Source organism: Cornus florida, unplaced genomic scaffold, assembly GCF_030987335.1.
Source record: "Cornus florida cultivar Cherokee Brave unplaced genomic scaffold, ASM3098733v1 CherokeeBrave_3.0.0_Hap2_Chr05, whole genome shotgun sequence".
NCBI classification, from domain to species: Eukaryota; Viridiplantae; Streptophyta; class Magnoliopsida; order Cornales; family Cornaceae; genus Cornus; species Cornus florida.
The window spans coordinates 20,586,429-20,614,341 of NW_026775575.1; the positions used below are offsets into that span (position 1 = coordinate 20,586,429).

A 27,913-nucleotide genomic window follows, 5' to 3' on the forward strand; every position below is an offset into this window, starting at 1 on the left:
CTTGAATGAGAAATTAAATGAGAATGAAACTTGTGGAAATAACTTGCATTAAATTAAATAAAGCTTTAAAGAAAATTACACAAGAAATTAAACTTTCAAAAACTATAACAATTTCTAACTCTCTATTTTCTATCTCTAACTTTCTACTCCCTCTCATTATCCAAAGTGTGCAATTTATAGACAGTTGAAGCAATCCACTTGAAGGCTGTGATGATGGTTTGCCCAAATTTCTTCTTCATTGCTTCACGCCACCTTTCTGCTGCCATTGACCATTTCCTATATTTTTTCTTTTCTTTTCTTCTTTCTCTCTCTCCTCATCATCACTCTCTTTTCATTTCTCCTCTTTCTCTCTCTTCATTCCTCCTATTTCTCTCTTCATTCCTCCTCTTCACGTGCACCCACAAACCACACAATATAGTTTGACTTTTTCTTTTTCTTTTCTTTTCTTCTTTTTCTCTCCTTATATCTTTTCTTCATTTTCTTTTCTTCTTTCTCTCTTTTTCACTTATTTTCCATTTTTTTGTTTATTTTCTTCTCATTCATGCATTAATAATACCTACAAAACACAAAACAAACATATAAGAATATTTAAATAATATAAAAGTCTAATTAAAACCTTATTTTGGGGCATAAAATAATAGGTTTTGTGTACTTATCAAGTAATGTGATCAACTCCATAATCTAGAAGCATCTGTTTTATCCAAAGCAATTCTGTGTAACAATTTCCCGCAGCAATGTATTCAGCCTCACAAGATGATAAAGATATGTAATTTTGCTTATTGCTGTACCATGAAACAAAATTGGTACCAACATAGAAACAACCACCTGAAGTGCTCTTACTATCATCCTTGTTACCAGCCCAATCAGAATCAGTATAGCCTGCAATCTTAGAGTTAGACTCAGAAGAATAACGCAATCCATAATACAATATACTATTGACATAACAAATAATGCACTTGACTGCAAGAATGTGTTGTTCTGTGACAACCCAGGATTTTTCAACCCAGCGTGTCCTGTGATGACCCGAACCGAATCCAAGATGCGGAAGCAAAAGAATTGGAATGGCCTCAAGAGATATACGTCATCCCTAAGGCACTGAAGTGACTTCCCGTAAAGCCACTAAACTCACATGAGCTAAACAAATGAAGCAAGAATGGCTAATCCGAAAAGAGATGAACGAAGGGCAAAATGGTCATTTCTAACTTGATATGGGTGCCACTGAGCACACCATTGGAAAGACAACGAAAAATGAACAAGGTTAGACCCAAGAATCGCCTGATTCTGAGTTCGAACGGACAAGATATGAATTTAAAACAAGGTGGCCTTCGCCGTGTAAGAATTACCATGAACCTAACTTACTAAAACTGGAAAAACTCTCATCATAGATGGAGTTATGATGTTTGGTTGGTACCATTGGATAGCTAACTCCGAGCTCTTGAATTTAGAGTCAAGTATGACCCAAATCGGATTCGAAATGAAAGAGATATGATCTCCCAAAGTTGGAACAACACCAAAGTTGGAACAACAAAGCTGTCCAAAATATGCTGAGAGGGAGTGGGTTCCAGGGAGGATCGGTCGACCAAAATACAACCTTCAGCTAGCCGAAACTTAACCGTCGGTCCGCCGAACCCCAGTCGTCAGCCAGCCAAAACAAGGGTTTTTCCTAAAAAGCCTACTGGAATGGTCTCGAGGGAATCGTCAGCCGACCGATGGAGTTTCATCAGCCGATTGAAACTCCTGCTGCTACTATGAAAAGCTGCTGTAATGGTGTATGTGATGTTAGGTTCATTTCTAAGGCTCTCTAAGCTTTATACATGATCCAGAAAAGTTTGAAAACATCTCTTAACATCATTGTAGCAATCAAAACATGCTAAAACAAGGGGAAACTCAAAATGACACCCCGTGGAGGAATTTTTCATAAAAATTTAATAAATCATCCAAAAATAGGTCAAAAGTTGAAACTCAAGGGTTTTGTGAAATGTGGACATGCACGCACACGTAAAAAGACATTTAAGACGCGTCCCAATGGTCCGTGACCTCAAAATGTCAAGAATACAAAATATAACCTCTCAACGGCCAAAAATGCCTAAAAATGGAAGAAATGGAACTATAATGCAAGACCTAGAATGAAATGGTGTTTGGCCCTTGGCCACACCTCATACACGATCATAGAAACCCTATGAAAAAGAAAGAATGGAATTCCCACAGCCGTTGCAAAAGTTATAAGGCAAAGACTTGTAAATTTTCAATGTTTTCACAATGACTTTAAAAGTAAAAGTGCATAGAATACATAATACATGATATTGGCCTCTGGCCTTATCTTATACATATTGAATACAATGAAAAGAGTGTGCTTATGCACACTTTACATATGTGGAATCAAGGAATACAAGTTTTATACAAAAGGTTACAATCATATCATTTCATGCGAACACTTGCATGAAATGGAAATGCAAAAGATATAAGCCTTCGAAGGAGCGACGAGCATCACGAACCAAGTCTTCATACCTGAACAAATCCCCCAATAACTTCGGGGTAAGTAAACAAGTTTACTCGTAGAGAATGAGCATGCATCGACTCGATTTCTTTAGAGATTTTTAGGACTAACATGATATAGTTCAAAAGGGATCATGCCACCTAACGTCTATATCAAAGATTAAACTCAAGGATCATCCTAAGCTACCATGGAGCATAAGCAATAAGAATCATGATATATCTACATATATGAAGCAAGTCAAGATTGGGATAATCCAAAGAACACGACAAGAAGGATGCTTAAGTACAGATCAACATGAATTGCATTTTTAATACAATTAAACAAGGTTTGGAATAATCCGTACAACACGACAAGAAAGTACTAGAATACAAATATCACATCATTAATAGAATTGAACAAGGTTTAGAACATACCAATTAACATGACAAGAAGTATACTCTAATACAAGTTAACACGAGTTACATTATCAATGCAATTAATATGATTGGAGCATTTCACATACACGACAAGTTTAAATCTTCAAGGAATAGCAACTTGAAATTTAAAGAGTGAAATCAACCAATGTGGAAACTCGGATATCGCCCGGATTAAAACCATACTCTTGAGATCACTTTAAGGCTACTAACCCATGGGTACCTTTCTCCTAGTGCGCACTATAGTGTAGGAGGACAATCCCCCGTACTAGAACCAAGTCCTAGCCATGATAATTCTTGATTGATATCCCAAGTCTCAAAATCAACAAGTTGTGCAACCAAGATTGCATCAAAATACAAGAAATGCATTAACCACGTTTCATGCACAACCAAGATTTTGGAACACACAAGTCATACCCTAAGTTCATCAACTATCATGGCATGTGAAATGTCAAGAAATCATAGTGTGCATCTATATAAACTAGAATCAAGATATATATTTAACACAAGAAATCACTGAAGTAAATATACCACAAGTATAAGATTAATGATTTAGCTACTTACAAAACAACACATGTGTAATTAAACCATTCTAAGACAAATGTACAAGTCTATGAAGTACATTAATGAAACTAAGATACAAGAGTCATGATGCTTGATAAAAGAGAATAAAGTCCATGGAATTCAAGTCAAATTCACAAGTCTAACAAGAATTCACTAACAAGGCAGATTAACTCGATGGAAGCATATAAGGAAATTTAATCTACTCAAGGATTAAATTATCAAGATTTCCAGGTGAGTCAAAATGTTCTACGAACAAGTTATTTTAAGGATCATGTCAAGCCCAAGTTCATTGTCAAGTTACAAGTCCATTACATACAAGATGCAACCATGTGAATTAAATTCCATTAAAGGGAATTAATTAAATATAAGTTTGAAGTGAAGGAACTTGCCAACGAAATCATGAATATAAGGTTAGAAACTTAATCTAGCTCATGAAACCATTGAATGGATTTTAATTAATTCATTTAATTAAAATCTCTAGATTTTAAAAGTCATCCAAATGACCTCAAATTAAAGTATGTTATACAACATGTCAAGACTTGTTTTAAAACCATGATACAAATAAGTTCTAAGCAAGATACTACCTTGAGTATTAAACTTTAATACTAGAAATATAATAATTGAAAAGTTCCAAAACCTAATCAAATATTCTAGATATAATATATATGAAACTACATGCCATGCACATCAAGAATTTCAAGTCGGAATTCCAACGGAATGAATAGTACACTTGGAGCAATTTAATTAATCTAATTAATTAAATATTACTAGATTTCAAAACACTTCCAATTTCTCTCAAATTCACCTATGTTGAAAAGCATGCCAAGGCCTAATATAATATGCTAACACATATTGATTTCAAGTTAGTTAAGGCCACATGATTTAATATTTTATTCAAGATAAATACTAAATAAAATCTTCGTTACTTGTCCAAATGATCTAGATTTAATATATGTCAATGACCATATCAAGGGGTAATATATTATCATGCCACAAGTTTAAAACATGCTATAATCCACCGGGAAAATTAAATCTCACACATGAAATTTAAATAAATAAAAATTCTAGATTTAATATCCAAGCATGTAAACAAGTAGTACAAGCATCCATAGCATGTTATATAGCAAGAAAGTAAATTATAACACCCCCTACCTCAATTTGAGATGGAAATCTCAAATCCCCATCGAAAAAAAAGTGTTCCGAATCCGCCGAAACTGAATGGTTTTGTCGAGGACAACACGATCTACCTGAATCCGAAGGAAGCCCCATGAAAATCACAACTTGACCTCAAACCCAAACTCAAGAAATGGTCAGAAATGAATTCTAATAAGGGGGAATGGTAGAGCACGTTGAGGGGAACAATAAATGTAAAGGCCGAAGAATTTCTACCAAGTTAATCAAGTGGAGGAGAAGGAGAAAGGTTGGCAGCCAAGGAGCTCCTATGGCTACCGGCCAAGATGGTGGAGAAGATGAAGAAAATATGAATTTTCTTCTTTAAGTCCCCTATTTATAGTAAGTCTCAAAAAGTGCCCCGAAAGGGCCTCGCCGGGTCCGGAAAAGTGGAATTTGAGCAAACGCGCTCAAACGGCAAAACTCTATGAACGAAAAAGATTTAAAATGAGAAATATGAACAACGAAGAAACAGTGTTGAAAATTGAGTCCCGAGCAGAGAGATATGCCTCGAACAAGTTCGGCGGCAGCCGGGTCCAAAAACTCTGAAACTGGAGAAAAATGACCAGAAAGAAATTCCAAGAGTCCATGACTCGATGAAATGTGAAAATGAATCTTGTACGAGGATCCAGGCTCCAGACGAGGTATTTTGCAATAACTTTTGTTAATTGCACAATGACCCCTACAAAAAAGGTTAACTGCGAAATTGCCCCAGAATGAAAATATCTTCCAAAAGGTATTTTCTTAGATTCCCCTGAAATAAAATATCTTCAAAAGATATTTATGAAAAATACCCCAAAAAATGAAAACAATTCCAAAGAATTGTGCATCCATGCCCCTATGGACACCGGGAGCAACCAGAGTACTTTCTTGCAAAAGTAAAGATACGTATTTCGAGGAAACTAATGGTGGTCGGGTGCTGCCGTCCTACCACAAGCTTAAGAGAGTGTGTATTAAGGCGAGTGCCAAGTTTTACATTTACAGAAGCCCATACTACCTTCACTAAGAATATAGTTAGGGTGAGTAAGGATCGTCCCAAGGGATTGGAGTCGTACTTGATTGTGGAATCGCTATTAGGGTTAGTAGGTCGAGTGATAAAACAATTGGTTGGTTGATTAAACTAGAGAGCAAATTAAACTAAATAATTAAATGTAATAAGGAGTAAGTAAGAGAGAGAGAAATCTTGGGGTTTAGAGGTCACCACCAAGCAATGCTTTTCTGCACCTTTAACTAGTGACTAATGAGGGTAATATGTGTTACAATATTGGTGTGTGTGTGTATTTGGTTGATTCAATTAGTAAGGGTGACCTATTAAGCATACATTGTCTAATCAACATGTGAAAAACACAATATATCTAGCAATTAAGTATTTATTGTCTAAATAGTATGTGAAAAGTACAACATATCTAGCAAGTCATTAATCCCTTCATTAAGCTCACAAGCTAAATACACCACAAGGTTAGAGACATATGCTACTTGCATTCAAAAGTATGGAACATCAAACAACAAGCATGGATTGTCCTCCCATCTAACAATTATGCCACCATTACACTACAATTAAGCTAATGACATGAAATTAAAGTAATTAAGCTAAGGGAGAGGCACAATCCATCAAGAAATGAGCATGGACTATCTAGAAAATCACAAGAGCATTCTTTTAAGCACAATGTTTTGACAATCTTTAGATCTATAGCATTAATACACATAGACATGCATCAATAACATAAGAAATAGAGACAAATATATGAACATCTATTCTAGCATACATAGATATATGGATAGAATGAAATGATCAATTAGAAACATTAAACCACATAAATCATTGAACAATCAAGATCTATATATATCAAAGTGTCAAAACATTAATAACAACACTAATCCGTCAATAATACACAAGATTAAGATATAGAAAGCATGCTTGGGGCTAACTCTAGCCCCAAGAGGATGTCTAGCCACTCATGGTGATGTTGCTCCAACCCTCAAGGGCTAACTCGATGGTTGAGATTTGCTCCTTGGATGATGAAGAGTCTTCAATGGTGCCTATAGCAGCCTCCTCCTTTAAGCTTGCTCTCCAAGAGATGATATGATATGATATGATATTAGCTCCACCCCTTGTAAAAAATAATCCTTATCCTTATATAGGTAGGTCAAATGACACCCAAAATGAGCACACAATATTCCCTAATGATTGGATAAAGGACAACTTTCAATGAGCTGAAAATTTAAGTTTTTCGCACTGGAGGAAGTTCAATCGATCGATCGAACCTTGGACTTGGATCGATCTAACTTGGTTGAGATCTATCGAACTTAGGCTGGATCGATCTTCATTGGTGGCACTTTTTGGATAAATATAAATCTGAGATATTTTGAAGATATTTTTGAGAAAAGGACAAAAGTGGTTGGTAGGGTGGCACAACTAGATAAGATCAATCATTTGGATAAGGACAAAGCTATTCGATCGATCGAAGAATGATGTTGGATCGATCGAACTTTTGAGATCTTTGAAAATGTCATCATGGCTTTGATCCATCTTGAAGTGCTGAGATCGATCATGTTAAATCGATCGAACTTTGATCTGAGATCGATCGAAGATGTTGATTTCCACCTTTTTCTTCCTTTTGTTTCCATTTAGCTCCTTTCTTTGATTCATCCTAGAATTGCTTCAATTAAGCTCTTATTTGGCTGAGTTAGCTTATTTTTGGGATAAGTGCCTGAAAATGGAAATAATACAAAATTAATCTAAAATAATAAAGTAAGATAGATAAAGGTATTAGAATGCCTAAGCTTAAGGGGTTTAAATACGCACTTTTCAGCGCTCATGACACCCCCAAACTTAAATATTGCTAGTTCCTAACAATGAACTAAAAAGTAAAGGAAAAAAATGAACAACTATACAACTATGAACTAGAAAACAATAAATGGATAACGCCACTTTCGTAGGGAATACGATTGCACTTAGCATATGCAACACGCCTTTTAAACCCCTAGGTTACCCCTAGTGGATGAGTGAAGTCTCGTGAGGGTTTCCAGAAATGGTACCCATAAACATTAAGCTCATTCTTTCAAAAGAGGTACCAATATTGCAAACAAGCATTGGGAGAAAACTACCTCAAGTTTGCAATTTTTCAAACATTTCCAAGCAATCTCCCAAAATCTCAACATCAAGCAAGCAAGTATGGTCCTCCACACATCAAGAAAATGATCATGCAAATCAAAACAATTCTGGAATCCTTTTGAGTGGACCGGCATCAAATGTGTTGCTATCTTAGCCAACTAAAGAATTAATCACATCCTTACCCTCAAACTAGCACACAAATCTAGTACCGATCATCAAGACAAAAAGTGGACCTTTTATTAAAGCTTTATTGTTCTAGGTGCCCTCCACCTTTCGGTGCGAGAAGTTCAGTGCTTGATGAGGCTAGAATCCCGGCTACTTAGTGAAAAGGGGTTGTTATCCACCTTTATGAAGAATGAAAGCTTTCAATGCACTACTAGTTCAATTGGGATATAACCAATTCAATAATCAACAAAGCATGTACCCCATAAATGAATGCTAGTGTGCGCCTGTGCTAGTGTAGAATACTAAAGTGAAACTCAAAACAATCCCAAAATCAAGATGATGTGGACCACAAGTGCGAGCAAGATATCAATCTTTCAAAAAATTTACTCCTAAATGGCTTCCACAAGGCATACAAGGAGTATTGGACTCTCAAGTCAAGCAATTTTTAAATTTTAAGCAATATAGTCCTCAAAAGATTAAAATCATCGGTAGATATGGACTAATCATAGAAAAATCCCTCAATTACACAAGTTATACTCAAAATCTTGAAATTTAAAGTTAACACTACAAGGCACCATTCCCCCCAAACTTAAATGGCACAATGTCCTCAATGTGCAAGAGAACAAAGGAAAGAGTATACCAGTGTAACTAAGGCATAGAATGATAGGGACTGAAGTATCCGAAGTGGGTGGCATGGTCCCCCCAAACTTGGGATGAACTGTGGTCCTAAAAATTGGCACATGGATAAACTCATCAAATAACAAAATAGGATAATTAGTGCACAGTGGACATGCAAGTGTAAATGGGATAAACAGATAAAGAGATGAGAGAGGTATAAGCGTGGTCCTGAAAATCGGGTAGCACTCTCTCACTGAATTTACTGTGATGCGCCTGATGGAGTTAAAAGGACAGATGTATCAATAAAAGCATACGACATCCATCATAGATAAAAACAACAATAAAGTGCAATACATCCAGTGTCAAAGCCAATAGACCCGGCTGCAAAAATAATAGTATCACAAGTGTAGTAGACACACAACATAGATAGAGAGCATATAAAGATAAAGAGACTGGGAGTCTCAGGCAGAGGGGGCAGGATGAGTAGAGCGAACTCCGCGGATCTCCCTGGCTAAGTCATCAATGGCAGTCAAGATCTTCGTACGGAGGCGAGCAATATCAGCTCTAATGGCAGCCAGCATATTCAGACGAAGGGTAGCAATGTCAGCTCTAAGGGCAACCAGCATATCCCCAAACTATGAAGTTGCTCCTCTAAGCGACATATCTGATCATGAGCCTCAGGTGTGACTGAAGTAAAAGAACTGTCATTTTTAGTCATGGTCTAGAAAAAGGAAATCTTACAATGGGAGTTAGCACTAGAATAAATAATTGAAAGCACAATAGAAACATGTATGTCAAATAAGATAGACAAAACATATATGACATGAATCTATGCAAGTGATAGGATGTTAAGCATGCTAAGCAATGTAAGTATGAAATGCATCCAATGTGGAATATCACAGGCATTGGGCATAAATATGATGGCATGAAGTGAACATAAGATGAATGAAGTGTGTATGTGAGATCGATCAAAAAGGTTGGATCGATCGAAAGTAAGTGAGATCGATCACACAACTTTGATCGATCTGAGACACAAGTTTGATCGATCGAATTGTGTTCTGTGAAAAATAAGAAGTCACAGATCTGTGACTGTGGAAGCACAGGACCCACATGAATATGTTCGTGGGCCCATTAACACAACAACATCAATCCCAATAACCTAGAATGGCTCACGCTCCCAAAAATCAAAGTAACTCATTACAATGGACATGACATATATACATGAAAAGCTTAAATTTTCATCTATGGCCAACAATCATCATGAATATTGGAACGGATCAAACATTTAAAGCATACTCTTAACAAATCGAGGTGTGAAATTAATAATAGGGTCTCGGATCTTACCTTGAATCAAAGAGAGGAGAGATGAAATGTGAAGAGGAAGAAGATCCGAGAAGAGGGAAAGATCGACACCTGGTTCACTCCTGAGAGCTTGTCGGAGATGGAGGAAATGGGTGAGGTTACAGCGGCGTAAGAACTAGGGTTTGGAAATGAGGGAGAATGAGATCTTATACTCAGTTCTATTTAAAAACTGTTGCTCTTTAGTTCGATCGATCGAACTAGAATCACAGATCGATCAAACTTTGAATAATCTCTTCACAAAGTATTTTTGGATTTTTTTTTTTTTTTCATTGAACAATCATAAAATAAAATAAAATAAATGTTTTTGGATTTTTGAAAATTAAAAAGTCAAACAAAGTCAAACCTAAGTCAAAATAGAGAATTGAAGAACTGAGATCGATCTGAACAAAATGTTTGATCGATCAGACAGAGGGCAAAAATATGCAAGTTTTTGGTTCAAATTTTTTCTAAATGTTGGATCATGAGATCGATCAAACTTTGAAGTTGGATCGATCGAAGGTCTCTTGATTGATCTAAGAATAAGTTCGAATGATGGGACAGAGAGGTGATTTGGATGCAGGTGGATGCAGGTAGAAAAATTTTTTAAGTGTTGGATGCAGGTGGAAGTTCAATCGATCGAACTCTCATTTAAGATCGATCGAACTTATGCAAAATGCTCAATCACAACACAAAATTTCATGCAATCCTAATCACAGTTCCTATCAATGCATACGAACCAAAAACAAGTATCTAGACTTCGCAAGAAATGAAATTTAAGATAGAAATGAAGGATGAATAGGGTTTTGACACCCTACGAAATATTTTTGCTAGTCTTTAACGTCTCTAGCAAGACATTGGGCTCTTTTAGCCCGGATCAAAGATCTTGTAATGCATCCCTTCCTTGTTGGGGTAATAGATGCTTTGAACTCCACCCAACAAATGGTTCTTTGAAGAACTTGTTGGATTAAGCTCAAACGAAACTTCTAAACCCTTGTCAATGCAATATTCTATGTGATCATACACCGGGTCAACTAGATGTGCAACTTCCAAATGTCTTTGAAAGACTTGACCCTCGATGTAAGGTTTCAACCTTTGTCCATTAACCTTAAAAATGTTTCCCTTCTTTAAATTTTTTATTTCAACCGCCCCATGAGGTGCAACAGAGATGATTTCATAAGGACCCTCCCATTTGATTCTCAACTTCCCAGGAAAGAGTTTCAGTCTAGAGTTGAAAAGCCAGGCTTTTTGACCGGGTTCCAAGGACTTTTTCACAATATGCTTATCATGAAAGGCTTTGGTTCTTTCTTTGTAGAGTTTGGCATTACCATAAGCATTGTGTCTCAATTCTTTTAACTCACTCAATTGAAGTAGCAAATTCTCTCCGGCTTTATCAAGGTCAAAATTGAGCTTTTTAACTACCCATAAGGCTTTATGCTCTAGCTCAACTGGAAGATGGAAAGGCTTTCCATATACAATCCTATAAGGAGACATGCCAATGGGAGTCTTGTATGCCGTCCGATAAGCCCACAAAGCATCATTTAGCTTCCTTGACCAATCCTTCCGGGTGGTGTTAACTGTTTTCTCAAGAATATGTTTAATTTCCCGGTTATACACTTCAACTTGCCTACTTGTTTGAGGATGGTAGGGAGTGACTACCTTATGAGTGACAGAGTACTTAAGAAATAAGCGCCTCAAGAATTGATTGCAAAAATGTTTTCCTCCATCACTTATTATAGCCCTTGGCATACCAAAATGAGTAAAGATATTGGATTTAATGAATTGAATGACCACGGAGTGGTCATTTGTTTTGGTAGCACATGCTTCCACCCACTTGGAGACATAATCAACGGCAAGAAGAATGTATTGAAAACCATAGGACATAAAAAATGGACCCATAAAATCAATGCCCCATATATCAAAGATCTCAACAACAAGTATATTGGTCAAGGGCATTATATCTCTTCTAGACATTGTCCCCATCTTTTGACATCTCTCACATGATTTGCAAAAATTGTAGGCATCTCTATTAATAGTGGGCCAAAAGAGCCCACTTCGAAGAACCTTCAAGGCGGTCTTCTTTGTACTGAAATGCCCACCACATGCAAGAGTGTGACAAAATACTAGGACACTTGTAATTTCACTCTCCGAAATGCATCTCCTCACAATTTGATCCGGACAATATCGGTATAAGATAGGGTCGTCCTAATAGTAATTCCGGATGTTGGCAAAGAAATGATTCTTTTCGTTCTTCGACCAAGAAGTTGGTAGCTTGCCTACTGCCAAATAATTCACAATGTCGGCAAACCAATGCATTTTTCCATTGGAAATTTTGAAAGAGTTGTTCATCCGGAAAAGAGTCACAAATTGGTAGACTAGGGAAAGGCTCTATCGATAACCTAGAAAGATGATCAGCAACCACATTTTCGGTGCCTTTCTTGTCCTTGATTTCAAAATCGAATTCCTGAAGAAGCAAAATCCATCAAATTAACCTAGGTTATGTTTCCCTTTTTGTTAATAGATGTCTCAAGGTGGCATGATCAGAATAAACAACGACCTTGGACCCTAAGAGATAGAAACGAAATTTATCAAGAGCATACACTACAGTAAGTAATTCTTTCTCGGTAGTAGAGTAATTCAATTGAGCTCCCGAGAAAGTTTTACTTGCATAGTAGATGGCACAAGGAATCTTACCCACTCTTTATCCCAAAACTACCCCCATGGCATAATCAGAAGCATCACACATGATTTCAAATGGCAATGACCAATTGGGAGGTTGCATGATAGGAGCAGATGATAATAATTCACGTAATTTATGAAAAGCGTCTAGGCATGCTTGGTCAAAGACAAAAGGAGTTTCCTTGGCAAGAAGGTTGCATAAGGGTCGAGCAATTTTGCTAAAGTCTTTGATAAAACGGCAGTAAAAGCCAGCATGACCTAGAAAGGAGCGAACCTCTCTCACCGTTGAAGGTGGAGGCAATTTAGAAATAAGCTCAACCTTCGCTTTATCTACCTCTATTCCTCTCCTTGAGATAACGTGACCCAAAACAATACCCTTTTGAACCATGAAATGGCTCTTTTCCCAACTAAGTACAAGGTTGGTTTCACGACATCTCTTAAGAACTAGGTCTAAATTTTTAAGGCATGCATTAAATGAAGACCTAAAAATAGAAACATTTTCCATGAAAACCTCTAAATACTCTTCTACCATATCCGAGAAAATTGACATCATACACCTATCAGCAAATGTACCGAATGGACATGTAAAGGTGGTTTTCTCTTGGTCTAGTGCATTGAGGGCTACTCGATTATACCCCGAATAGCCATTAAGGAAGCAATAATATTGTTGCCCGGCCAATCTCTCTAGAATTTGATCAATGAATGGTAAGGGGAAGTGATCCTTTCTAGTGGCGGCATTCAATTTGCGGTAATCAATGCATACACACCATGAATTGGTGGTACGCTTAGACATTTCCTCACCCTTTGCATTTTCCACCACCGTAATCCCCGATTTTTTGGGAATTACTTGAGTTGGACTCACCCATTTGCTGTCGGAGATTGGGTAAATGATTCTGGCATCTAAGAGTTTGACAACTTCCTTCTTAACTACCTCCTTTATGCTTGGATTAAGTTTCCTTTGGGCATCCCTAAAGGGTTTTGCATCATCTTCCATAAGTATGCGATGCATACAAATAGAAGGGTCAATTCCCTTAAGATCCACCACATTCCATCCTATGGCTTCCTTATTTTCTTTAAGCACACTTAAGAGAGCATCTTCTTGGTTTTTTTCAAGACTTGAAGAAATGATAACCGGAAAAATCTCTTTTGGTCCTAAGAATGCATACTTGAGATTGGAAGGTAGAGTTTTAAGCTCAAGAATTGGTGGGGAGACTAAAGATGAGACCGGTGGAGTGCTAAAGAGTGGAGAAAGAGGTTCTATTGGAGTTTTCCAAGACAGAAAATCTAAGCTTGCAACAGATCCCATGAGATTGCTTACTTCATTCATTGATTTTTCATCATCAAATCCACAACTTCCATACATTTCAAGAAGACAAGAAGCAAGAGGATCATTGGATAAAAGAAATGAAAGACTATCCTTAATTGGTTGTTTCATTACCATCATTGGAATCGATTCCTCAACAACCTCATCTAACACATCTACAAGGCAACACTCATCTTCATCTATGGGATGTCGACTTACATGGAAAACATTAAGTTTGATCATCATATTGCCAAAAGAGAGGTTCATAATCCCGGATCTACAATTAATTGTTGCATTTGCGGTGGCAAGTAATGGTCTTCCCAAGATGATTAGGATGTGGTTGGAAGGATTAGCAACCGGTTCGGTATCAAGAACTACGAAATCAACCGAAAAGTAGAATTTATCCACCTTGACAAGAATGTCCTCAACCATGCCCCTAGGTGTTTTGACGGATCTATCGGCCATTTGAAGCACCACCGAGGTTGGCTTCAATTCATTCAACCCTAATTGGACATATACGGAGTAAGGAATCAAATTGACATTTGCACCTAAGTCAAGAAGAGCTCTACAAATTTCATGAGTTCCAATTACACAAGAAATATTCAGAGCACCGGGATCTTTGAACTTAAGCGGAGTGTTTTGTTAAAGAATGGAACTCACTTTCTCCGTGAGGAACACTATTTTAGGGTTTGGTCCCTTGCTCTTCCTCTTTTGTGTGCAAAGATCTTTCAAGAATTTTGCATAAGGCGGAATTTGCTTAATGGCATCCAAAAGAGGAAGATTGATGTTAACTTGCTTAAAACTTCCATCATGTCATGTGTTTTCCTTTCTTGCCTCACATAAGGCGAAGTTTCTTTTAAAGCATAAGGGAATGGAGCTTTTGGCTCATAAGACTTTGTAATTTGAGAGAATGATGGAGAAGATTGAGAATTCTGGTTAAAAACATTTTCATTCAAAGGAGTAGGAGTGGAATTGGGAATTAGATGGGTGACAACTTTAGGTTGCACCGATTCACTATCTTCCTTTGGTAGTTTAACCCTATTGTCCAGTTGCTTACCACTTCTCAAGGTGGTGATGGCTTGCGCTTGAGCTTGGGAAGAACACCCCGATGTAGGGTTTGCTTCCACACAAAATTGGGCTTTTGGATTCCTCTCGGGTTGACTAGGAAATTTCCCAATTTCTCTTGCATTCAATGCATTAGCTATAGTCCCAATTTGAGATTCAAGCTTTTGATGTGGAGCGAGAGTGGGAATGCAACAAGTTGGTATCCTTCTCTAAGCTACCCAAGGCCATCAAAACCTTATCTTCAAATGTAGAATTACTAGAAAGTGCTTGAGGATAATGAAAGCCAACTTGGGAATCATACATTTGAGGATGTGAGAAGTCATTCATTCTTTGATGATAGAAAGAAGAAGAAGAAACAAACCCTTGAGGACCTCCATTTCTTTTATGAGGTGGAATGTATTTTCTTTGAAAAAATTTAGCTTGATAAGGGCTTGAACTTTCTTTCCACAATGGAACATATGCATTTGAATAGGGGTGAGCAAATGTAGTATTAACTTGTTCAAAGTGTTCATTAACAACATGTCCATGGGGACAATCGAAAGTAGTATGCAAAACACTTGAACATGTCATGCAAGGCTCACAAAGATGAGTTGTATGATGAAAATGAGATACATTAATAGCCGGTTTTTGATTCAACAAGAATTGATCAATTTGACACATTGTTACACTTTTCTCCTTTTTAGTAAAACCATGATCAAGCCAAGAAGTGTAATATTTGTGCAAAGAGTTTTCACTCATTTTTTCAAAAAGGTGACAAATGTCATCTTCATGTTTTCCAAAATATGAACCTCCATATGAGGTATCAACTATGTCCTTTTGCATGTCCGATAGGCTTTCATAAAAGTATTGGACAACCTACCATTATGGAATACCATGATGTAGACACTTTCTTAGCAAGTCATTCAATCTCTCCCAGGCCTCATGCAACAACTCTCCTTCCCTTTGAGAAAATTCTCTAATTGAAGCACACATTACATTGGTCAAACTTACGGGGTGAATTTTTTTAAAAAACTCATTTTGCATTTGTGCCCAAGATGTTATTGAATTTACTCCTAAAGTATTGAACCAATGCTTTGCTTTATTTTTAAGTGTGAAAGGGAAGAGAAGTAATTTAAGAACTTCTTCCGGGACATCCATGTACCTCACGGTAGAACATAGTTCAAGAAATTCATTAAGATGCCTATATGGTTCCTCTTCATCCAAGCCATAAAAGAGTGGACACATTTGAATGGTCTCGGGCTTGATTTCATATTGATTAGCCTAAAAATTAGGCAACACAATGCAAGTAGGTGCATGGTATGCATGAAGATTATAATGATCACAAAGGACCATTGAAAGAATTGGAGCTTGAACTCCGGGGCTATGTTGATTAAGAGGTAGGTTGTGCATGAAACGTGGGTCTAAGTAGCCAAGATTACCCTCTAGATTTTTTATGTGAATGCCTAGAATGTATGATATGACAAGGTCTATACAAGACTGCAAATGACACACAAATCACAACAAAACAAGTAAGCACTCATCCTTCGTAACAAATCAACAATCAACAAACTTCCTCCACATACAATGTTCCCACACTCCTATGCTCAAACAATATGTAAGAAAAGTAAATTGCCTCCACGCGGGCTCACGATTTATCTAAGAAATTAAAAACAAGCCTCCATGCGGGCCGACGATTTAACTAAGGGATTGAGTAAGAAAAAGCTCACAAAGGTCCTTTAGCACTTCAACTCCAAATTTATAGCTTAGCATAGCAATTTTTTTAAATTTTTAGCATTTTTCCTTGCTTACTTAGCTCCTTTGCTTGATGGCTCCTTTGCTTACCTTCTAGCTCAATGCTCCTTGTCAAAGATAAACAAACACAATAAGGAATCAAAAGAAAAATAAAAAAAAAGTAAAGACACGATCCAAAGAGTACTAATTCCTAATTGATTCCATAAATACGACGTTGCCTAATCCCCGGCAACGGCGCCAAAAACTAATGGTGGTCGGGTGTCGCCGTCCTACCACAAGCTTAAGAGAGTGTGCATTAAGGCGAGGGCCAAGTTTTACATTTATAGAAACCACTACTACCTTCACTAAGAATATAGTTAGGGTGAGTAGGGATCGTCCCAAGAGATTGGAGTCGTACTTGGTTGTGGAATCGCTATTAGGGTTAGTAGGTCGAGTGATCAAACAAATGGTTGGTTGGTTGATTAAACTAGAGAGCAAATTAAACTAAATAATTAAATGCAATAAGGAGTAAGTAAGAGAGAGAGAAATCTTGGGGTTTAGAGGTCACCACCAAGCAATGTTTTTCTACACCTTTAACTAGTGACTAATGAGGGTAATGTGTATTGCAATATTGGTGTGTATGTGTGTGTTTGATTGATTCAATTAGCAAGGGTGACTAATTAAGCATACATTGTCTAATCAACATGTGAAAAACACAATATATCTAGCAATTAAGTATATATTGTCTAAATAGCATATGAAAAGCACAACATATCTAGCAAGTCATTAATCCCTTCATTAAGCTCACAAGCCAAATACACCACAAGGTTAGAGACATATGCTACTTGCATTCAAAAGTATGGAACATCAAACAACAAGCATGGATTGTCCTCCCATCTAACAACTATGCTACCATTACACCACAATTAAGCTAATGACATGAAATTAAACTAATTAAGCTAAGGGAGAGGCACAATCCATCAAGAAATGAGCATGGACCATTTAGAAAATCACAAGAGCATTCTTTTAAGCATAATGTTTTGACAATCTCTAGATCTATAGCATTAATACACATAGACATGCATCAATAACACAAGAAATTGATACAAACACATGAACATCTATTCTAGCTACATAGACATATGGATAGAATGAAATGATCAATTGGAAACATTAAACCACATAAATCATTGAACAATCAAGATCTATATATATCAAAGTGTCAAAACATTAATTACAACACTAATCCCTCAATAATACACAAGATTAAGATATAGAAAGCATGCTTGGGGCTAACTCTAACCCCAAGAGGATGTCTAGCCACTCATGGTGATGTTGTTCCAACCCTCAAGGGCTAACTCGATGGTTGAGATTTGCTCCTTGGATGATGAAGAGTCTCCAATGGTGCCTATAGCCTCCTCCTCCTTTAAGCTTGCTCTCCAAGAGATGATATGATATGATATTGGCTCCACCCCCTTGTAAAAAGCAATCCTTATCCTTATATAGGTAGGTCAAATGACACCCAAAATGAGCTGGGGTTGTGCACACAATATTCCCTAATGATTGGATAAAGGACAACTTTCAATGAGCTGGAAATTTAACTTTTTCGCACTGGAGGAAGTTCGATCGATCGAACCTTGGACTTGGATCGATCGAACTTGGTTGAGATCTATCGAACTTAGGCTGGATCGATCTTCATTGGTGGCGCTTTTTGGATAAAGACAAATCTGAGATATTTTGAAGATATTTTTGTGAAAAGGACAAAAGTGGTTGGTAGGGTGGTACAACTAGATAAGATCAATCATTTAGATAAGGACAAAACAGTTCAATCGATCGAAGAATGATGTTGGATAAATTGAACTTTTGAGATCTCTAAAAATGTCATCATGGCTCTGATCCATCTTGAAGTGCTGAGATCGATCATATTGAATCGATCAAACTTTGATCTGAGATCGATCGAAGATGTTGATTTCCACATTTTTCTTCCTTTTGCTTCCACTTGGCTCCTTTCTTTGATTCATCCCAGAATTGCTTCAATTAAACTCTTATTTGGCTGAGCTAGCTTATTTTCGGGATAAGTGCCTGAAAATGGAAATAATACGAAATCAATCTAAAACGGTAAAGTAAGATAGATAAATGTACTAGAATGCCTAAGCTTAAGGAGTTTAAATACGCACTTTTCAGCACTCATCAGAAACCACTGAAGATGAAGGCACGTGAAGTCAAAAACTAACTCCGAGCACAAAAAGTGAGGTTTTGCCAACAAAGTGACAAATGGGGAAAGGACAGAATAGGGAAAAGACGAAACAGGGAAAAAGACAAAAGTGAATAGTGTCTTGAAAAGTGAAAATGCATAAATGACTCGGTCCTCAAAGGAAGTTGTCAATCCGAACAAAAGAGTCTCAGAAACCATTTCCAAGCACTCGAGATGACACTAAACAATGAGATACAGAATTCAGAAAAGAAAATTAAGCGGAAAAAATTTATCCGTAAAATTTCAAGAAAAAGGAAAAGAAGATAAATGACCGGGTCATTACAACCTACCCTCTTTAAAGAAATTTCGTCCCTGAAATTTGGAACATACCGGAAGGAGAACAGAATAAGGACCGAAGAAAAGGTCGAACCAAAGACAGCTTATAAAGCACTGAAGGACAACTCCTGAAGTCCAAGATCAACTGAAGGAAAGCAAAACCATGAACTAAGACAACACCTCATAAGAATCGGCACGTTGACTCAACATCAGCCACCGAGAGAATCCCATGACAACGAAACGTTGGAATATGATAGAAAAAGAGAGTGACAAGGCAGTACGAATAGTAACCAAAACCCGCCCACACTTACTCGTCAGCAAGGTAGCATGACAGTATAAGGCACTAGTCCATAACTTGCCCTAAACCAGGTCAACTCTAAGAAACCTATTGATACGGATGACATCAATGTCGGAAATGATCATTACCAAAAGCACCACAGGAACCAGGCATTTTGCGAGAGTTGGGGTAGCTAATCCGAAAACTTTGACAACAATGTCACCGGCACTGCTACGCTTAAGGCTTTAGATCTAGAAGCCACGAAGGAAAGGGAATGAAACGGTACCTCCCTGGCCCACGTCTCACTCCACCAGATAATGACTGCGATTCTACGCTCACATGAGCCTTACTCGCATCAACCGACAGAACAGACAAGAAGATTCTCTACATGGGTCCTTACGGAATGAATTCCTCCTATCTAAGGAAGAAATTCATGAAACAAGAATGCATCCAAGAGATACAACACATCCTAAGAAATAGTGTCAAAACCTGACATAAAAGTAAGCAGTTAGCATGTAACATAGCAATGGACTATCTACTCAAGGTGCCACATAAGCAAGCAGACATGTTATTAAATCAAAACATGTTATCAAGAAGCGTATAAGTACATGGTACGACAATACACGTGAATGAAAAATGTAAGGTATACCGACATACGTCGCATACAGTCATGCTAACATAAGCACACAAATATGATATCACACCAAGACATGATAATAACGCAGACATGTTATCAGGAAGCACATATACACACAAAACATGCTTAACAAATAATAGATGTCTTAAAACACCTGAACATATAAACATGTTATCACACAAGATATGTTATCACACAAAACATGTTATCAAGATACAACGACATATCAAAGCATAACAACGTGAGTATGATATGCACCCAAAACCCGTTATCCAAGGTATTCGAACCTGGACGCTCTGATACCACCTGTGACGACCTTGGATTTTTCAACCCAGCGTGTCTTGTGATGACCCAAACTGGATCCCAGATGTGAAAGCAAAAGAATTAGAATGGCCTCAAGAGATGTACGTCATCCCTAAGGCACTGAAGTGATTCCGCATAAAGCAACTAAACTCACATGAGCCAAACAAATGAAGCAAGAATGCCTAATCCGAAAAAAAATGAACCAAGGGCAAAATGGTCATTTCTAACTTGATATGGGTGCCACTGAGCACACCATTGGAAAGACAACAAAAAATGAACAAGGTTAGACCCAAGAATCGCCCGATTCTGAGTTTGAACGAACAAGATATGAATTTAAAACAAGGTGACCTTCGCCGTTTAAGAATTACCATGAACCTATCTTACTAAAACTGGAATAACTCTTATCATAGATGGAGTTATGATGTGTGGTTGGTACCATTAGATAGCTAACTCCGAGCTCTTGAATTTAGAGTCAAGTATGACCCAAATTGGATTCGAAATGAAAGAGATATTATCTCCCAAAGTTGGAACAACAAAGCTATCCAAAAAATGCTGAGAGGGAGAGGGTCCAAGGGAGGATCGGTCGACCAAAATACAACCTTCAGCCGGCTGAAACTCAACTGTCGGTCAGCCGAACCCCAATCCTAAGCCGGTCGAAACAAGGGTTTTTCCCAAAAAGCCTACTGGAATGGTCTCGAGGAAATCGTCAGCCGACCGATGGAGCTTCATCAGCTGACCGAAACTCCTGCTGCTACTATGAAAAGCTGCTATAAAGGTTTATGTGATGCTAGGTTCATTTCTAAGGCTCTATAAGCTTTATACATGATTCGGACAAGTTTGAAAACATCTCTTAACATCATTGTAGCATTCAAAACATGCTAAAACAAGGGGAAACTCAAAATAACACCCCGTGGAGGAATTTTTCATAAAAATCATCCCAAAATAAGTCAAAAGTTGAAACTCAAGGGTTTTGTGAAATGTGGATATGCACGCACGCATAAAAAGACATTTAAGATGCATCCCAATGGTCCACGACCTCAAAATGTCAAGAATGCAAAATATAACCTCTCAATGGCCAAAAATTCCTAAAAATGGAATAAATAGAACTGCAATGCAAGACCTAGAATGAAATGGTGTTTGGCCCTTGGCCACACCTCATACATGATCATAGAAACCCTATGAAAAAGAAAGAATGGAATTCTCACACCCGATGCAAAAGTTATAAGGCAAAGACTTGTAAATTTTCAATGTTTTCACAATGACTTTTAAAGTAAAAGTGCATAGAATACATAATACATGATATTGGCCTCCGGCCTCATCTTATATATGTTGAATACAATCATGGCATTTCATGCGAACACTTGTATGAAATGGAAATGCGAAAGCTATAAGCCTTCGAAGGAGCGACAAGCATCACAAACCAAGTTTTCATACCTGAACAAATCCCCCAATAACTTCTGGGTGAGTAAACAAGTTTACTCGCAGAGAATGAGCATGCATCGACTCGATTTCTTTAGAGATTTTTAGGATTAACATGATATAGTTCAAAAGGAATCATGCCACCTAACATCTATGTCAAAGATTAGACTCAGGGATCATCCTAAGCTACCATGGAGCATAAACAACAAGAATCATGATATATCTACATATATGAAGCAAGTCAAGATTGGGATAATCCAAAGAACACGACAAGAAGGATGCTTGAGTACAGATTAACATGAATTGCATTTTTAATACAATTAAACAAGATTTGGAATAATCCGTATAACACGATAAGAAAGTACTAGAATATAAGTATCACATTATTAATGGAATTGAACAAGGTTTGGAACATACCAATTAACACGACAAGAAGTATACTCGAATACAAGTTAACACAAGTTACATTATCAATGCAATTAACATGATTGGAGCATTTCACATACACGACAAGTTTAAATCTTCAAGGAATAGTAACTTGAAATTTAAAGAGTGAAATCAACCAATGTGGAAACTCGGATATCGCCCGGATTAAAACCGTACTCTTGAGATCACTTTAGGGCTACTAACCCATGGGTACCTTTTCCTTAGTGCGCACTATAGTGTAGGAGGACAATCACCCGTACTAGAACCAAGTCCTAGCCATGACAATTCTTGATTGATATCCCAAGTCCTGAAATCAACAAGTTGTGCAACCAAGATTGTATCAAAATACAATAAATGCATTAACGACGTTTTATGCACAATCAAGATTTTGGAACACGCAAGTCATGCCCTAAGTTCATCAACTATCATGGCATGTGAAATGTCAAGAAATCATAGTGTGCATCTATATAAACTAGAATCAAGATATATATATATAGCATAAGAAATCACTGAAGTAAATATACCACAAGTATAAGATTAATGATTTAGTTACTTACAAAACAACACATGTATAATTAAACCATTCTAAGATAAATGTACAAGTCTATGAAGTACATTAATGAAACTAAGATACAAGGGTCACGATGCTTGATAAAAGAGAATAAAGTCCATGGAATTCAAGTCAAATTCACAAGTCTAACAAGAATTCACTAACAAGGCGTGATTTACTCAATGGAAGCATATAAGGAAATTTAATCTACTCAATGATTAAATTATCAAGATTTCAAGGTGAGTCAAAATGTTCTACGAACAAGTTATTTCAAGGATCATGTCAAGGCTAAGTTCATTGTCAAGTTACAAGTCCATTACATACAAGATGCAACCATGTGAATTAAATTACATACAAGGGAATTAATTAAATATAAGTTTGAAGTGAAGGAACTTGCCAAGGAAATCATGAATATAAGGTTAAAAACTTAATCTAGCTCATGGAACCATTGAATGGATTTTAATTAATTCATTTAATTAAAATCTCTAGATTTTAAAAGTCATCTAAATGACCTCAAATTAAAGTATGTTATACAACATGTCAAGACTTTTTTTAAAACCATGATACAAGTTCTAAGCAAGATGCTAACTTGAGTATTAAACTTTAATACTAGAAATATAATAATTGAAAATTTTCAAAACCTAATCAAATATTCTAGATTTAATATATATGAAACTACATGCCATGCACATCAAGAATTTCAAGTTGGAATTCCAACGGGATGAATAATACACTTGGAGCAATTTAATTAATCTATTTAATTAAATATTACTAGATTTCAAAACACTTCCAATTTCTCTCAAATTCACTTATGTTGAAGAGCATGCCAATGCCTAATATAATATGCTAACACATACTGATTTCAAGCTAGTTAAGGCCACATGATTTAATATTTTATTCAAGATAAATATTAAACAAAATCTTCGTTACTTGCCCAAATGATCTAGATTTAATATACGTCAATGACCATATCAAGGGGTAATATATTATCATACCACAAGTTTAAAACATGCTATAATCCACCAGGAAAATTAAATCTCACACATGAAATTTAAATAAATAAAAATTCTAGATTTGATATCTAAGCAAGTAAACAAGTAGTACAACCATCCATAGTATGTTATATAGCAAGAAAGTAAATTATAACACCCCCTACCTTAATTTGAGATGGAAATCTCAAATCCCCACCGAAAAAAAAGTGTTTCGAATCCGCCGAAATCGAAGGGTTTTGTCGGGGACAACACGATCTACATGAATCCGAAGGAAGCCCCATGAAAATCACAACTTGACCTCAAACCCAAACTCAAGAAATAGTCAGAAATGGATTCTAATAAGGGGGAATGGTAGAGCACGTTGAGGGGAACAATAAATGTAAAGGCCGAAGAATTTCTACCAAGGAAATCAAGTGGAGGAGAAGGAGAAAGGTTGGCAGCCAAGGAGCTCCCATGGCTACCAGCCAAGATGGTGGAGAAGATGAAGAAAATCTGAATTTTCTTTTTTAAGTCCCCTATTTATACGAAGTCTCAAAAAGTGCCCCGAAAGGGCCCCGCTAGGTCCGGAAAAGTGGAATTTGAGCAAACGCACTCAAACGGAAAAACTTCGTGAACAAAAAAGATTTAAAATGAGAAAATATGAATAACGGAAGAAACGGCGTCAAAAACTGAGTCCCGAGCAGAGAGATATGCCCCAAACAAGTTCGGCGGCAACCGGGTCCAAAAACTCTGAAATTGGAGAAAAATGACCAGAAAGAAATTCCAAGAGTCCATGACTCGACGAAATGTGAAAATGAATCCCGTACGAGGATCCAGGCTCTAGACGAGGTATTTTGCAATAACTTTCATTAATTGCACAATAGCCCCTATAAAAAGGGTTAACTGCGAAACTGCCCTAGAATGAAAATATCTTCCAAAAAATATTTTCTTAGATACCCCTGAAATAAAATATCTTCAAAAAATATTTATGAAAAACACCCCAAGAAATGAAAATAATTCCAAAAAATTGTGCATCCATACCCCTATGGACACCAAGAGCAATCAGAGTACTTTCTTGCAAAAGTAAAGATACATATTTCGAGAAAACCACTGAAGATGAAGGCACGTGAAGTCAAAAACTAACTCCTCGCATGAAAAGTGAGGTTTTGCCAACAAAGTGACAAACGGGGAAAAGACAGAATATGGAAAAGGACGAAATAGGGAAAAAGACAAAAGTGAATAGTGTCTCAAAAAGTGAAAATGCGAAAATGACTCAATCCTCAAAGAAAGTTGTCAATCCAAACAAAAGAGTCTCGGAAACCATTTCCAAGCACTCGAGATGACACTAAACGACGAGAAACAGAACTCAAAAAAGAAAATTAAACGGAAAAAATTTATCTGTAAAATTTCACGAAAAAGGAAAGGAAGATAAATGACCGAGTCATTACATGTTCTCTAGGATTAGCTTGATACCTAGCATAAACACCTATACTAAATGAAATATCTAGCCTAGTTGCTGCCAAATACAACAACTTACCAATCATACTCCTATACAAGAAATGATCAACCTTATTAGGATTAGAGTCTCTATCCAATTTGGATGAAGTACTCATAGGAGTTTGAACATGCTTTGAATTTTTCACACCAAATTTCTTAACTAGCTCCTTTACATATTTTGATTGAGATATGAAAATCCCATCATCAAGTTGTTTCACTTGGAGACCTAGAAAGAAAGTCAGTTCACTAACCATGCTCATTTCAAAAGTATTACTCATATCTTTAGAAAAATTATGAACAAGGTTATCACATGCAGCACCAAAATCAATATCATCCGTATATATTTGAGCAACAAAAAAATATTTTCCTTTCCGGAAAATAAACAATGTTTTATATGCTCCTCTTCTTCTGAAACCCTTATGTATTAAATAAGAAGTTAACTTCTCATACCATGCTCTAGGTGCTTGCTTTAAACCATAAAGAGCCTTTTTATGATGAAATACAAAATCAGGATTATGTAGATCAATGAAACCTTTTGGTTATGCTACATGAACTTTTTCTGCAAAATACCATCTAGAAAAACACTTTTCACATGCATTTGAAATAATTTGAATTTAAAGTGACATGCAAAAGCAAAAAGAAGTCGAATAGACTCATGTCTAGCAACAGGTGTAAAAGTCTCATCAAAATCAATTCCTTCAACTTGAGTATATCCTTATGAAACTAATCTAGCTTTATTTTTCATCACATGACCATGTTCATCAAGTTTATTTTTAAAGATCCATTTGGTCCCTATGATATTAACATCACTAGGTCGAGGCACTAGTTCCCAAATATCATTTTTCACAAATTAAAGCAATTCTTCTTGCATAGCCATAAGCCATGTGATATGAGTGTCCTATGTCATCTACAATGCATGAGTGTCCTACATTATCATGGACTGTACTCCTAGTACCATGCTGATCCCATGGACCTATCACATTGTCAACTGGATGACTTGATCAAACTTTAGAACTGCTAGATGTGGGAATATCTAAGGAGGGTGCAAGAATTCCTATAGATTCATCAGCGGTGGCTTTTAATTCCTCATCATCATCTTTTTCAACCTCTCCACCTTCTCTACCTAAATTCTCAAATTTTTCTTCCTCATGAATTGTAAGTTCTTTCCTTTCTCCTATAATTTCAAAATTAGTTTCTTCTTCATCAAGTTGAAAAGAGGTTATCTTAGATTTTGTATCATCAAATACAACGTTTATAGACTCTATAACCACTTTTGTTCTAAGATTAAAAACCCTATAAGCCCGACTTGTTTGTGAATAACCGAAAACACACCTTCATCACTTCTAAAGTCAAATTTTTCCAAGTGTTCCCTATCTCTAAGGATATAACATTTACTTCCAAAGACTCTAAAGTATTTAACAATGAGCATTCCATCATACCACAATTTATATGAAGTCTTTTTAGTTACAGGCCTAAGATAAACTTTATTTAGGATGTGATAAGCACTACATACTAATTCAACCTAAAAGTGACTTGCAATTTTATTCTCATGAAGCATAGGATGTGCTATACCTGTAATTGTTTTATTTTTCCTTTCCACTACACCATTCTGTTGTGGTGTTTTAGGTGCTGAAAATTCATGCTTAATGTCATTCTTATCACAATATTCAATAAACTCCTTATATTCAAATTCACCTCCATTGTCGTTCCTAATCCGATTAATTCGACATCCCTTCTCATTTTGAATAAGTTGACAAATAGACTTGAAATTCACAAAAGTATCAGATTTTTCTCTCAGATATGTAACAAAAGTAAATCTAGAAAAATCATCAACCATTACAAGCATATATCTTTTTTCTCCAATGCTATCAGGTGTTATGGAACCCATCAAATCCATATGAATCAATTCTAAAGGTTGAGAAGTGACTTTATAAATAAGTCTCTTATGTGACACTTTAATTTGTTTTCCTAATTGACATAGACCACATATTTCATTCTTAAGCATCTTCAATTTAGGCAAACCTTGAACAAGATCATTATTAAACAAATTCACTAAATCATTATAATTCATATGTCCAAGTCTTTTATGCCATAAAACTACCTCATCACTAGCTGTAGAAAAACACATTAGTGAAGGATCTGAAAACACAACGTAACAATTATCAGAAGTTCTAGTTTCTTTCAAGATGCATTTACCTTTTTCATTAGTTACAAAACACCCTTGTTGAATAAAATTGACTTGAAACTCCTCATCACAGATTTGACTAATACTCAACAGATTAGCAACTAAACCTTTAACATATAGAACATTTTTTAACTCCCCAATTTCTGAAAATTTGATCTTACCTTTACCACTTACAACAGAAGCATTACCATCACCAAGAGTAACAGTACCAACTGAGCATTCCTTAAAAGTGATAAATAATATTCTATCACATTTCATATGTCTAGAGCAACCACTATCAAAGTACCAACCACTATCAAAGTACCAACCACATGCTCTAAGTGCAGTGTGCATGGCAAGGCATTTAAAATTCTCTTTCTTTACCCAAACAATTTTAGATTCATTATACAATAATTTCTCTATTGTTCTAGGCAAAGTGTCACAAGACTCAATAATCCTAATTCTCTTCTTCCTCAAATTTGAACTCACTAGATTTTTTAAT

At 36.5% G+C, this 27,913-nt stretch overlaps 1 protein-coding gene across 1 annotated transcript; it reads right to left on the minus strand.

Moving 5' to 3' along the window:
* Nucleotides 1-655: 655 nt before the first annotated feature.
* LOC132309078 (uncharacterized mitochondrial protein AtMg00810-like) lies at nucleotides 656-27,765 on the minus strand. Its single transcript, XM_059807431.1, has 4 exons — nucleotides 27,594-27,765; nucleotides 27,270-27,386; nucleotides 25,288-25,527; nucleotides 656-879 (listed from the first exon to the last, which is right to left on the minus strand). The coding sequence occupies exons 1-4, from the start codon at nucleotides 27,763-27,765 to the stop codon at nucleotides 656-658; spliced, it is 753 nt and encodes a 250-aa protein (XP_059663414.1).
* Between the last annotated feature and the right edge of the window lie 148 nt (nucleotides 27,766-27,913).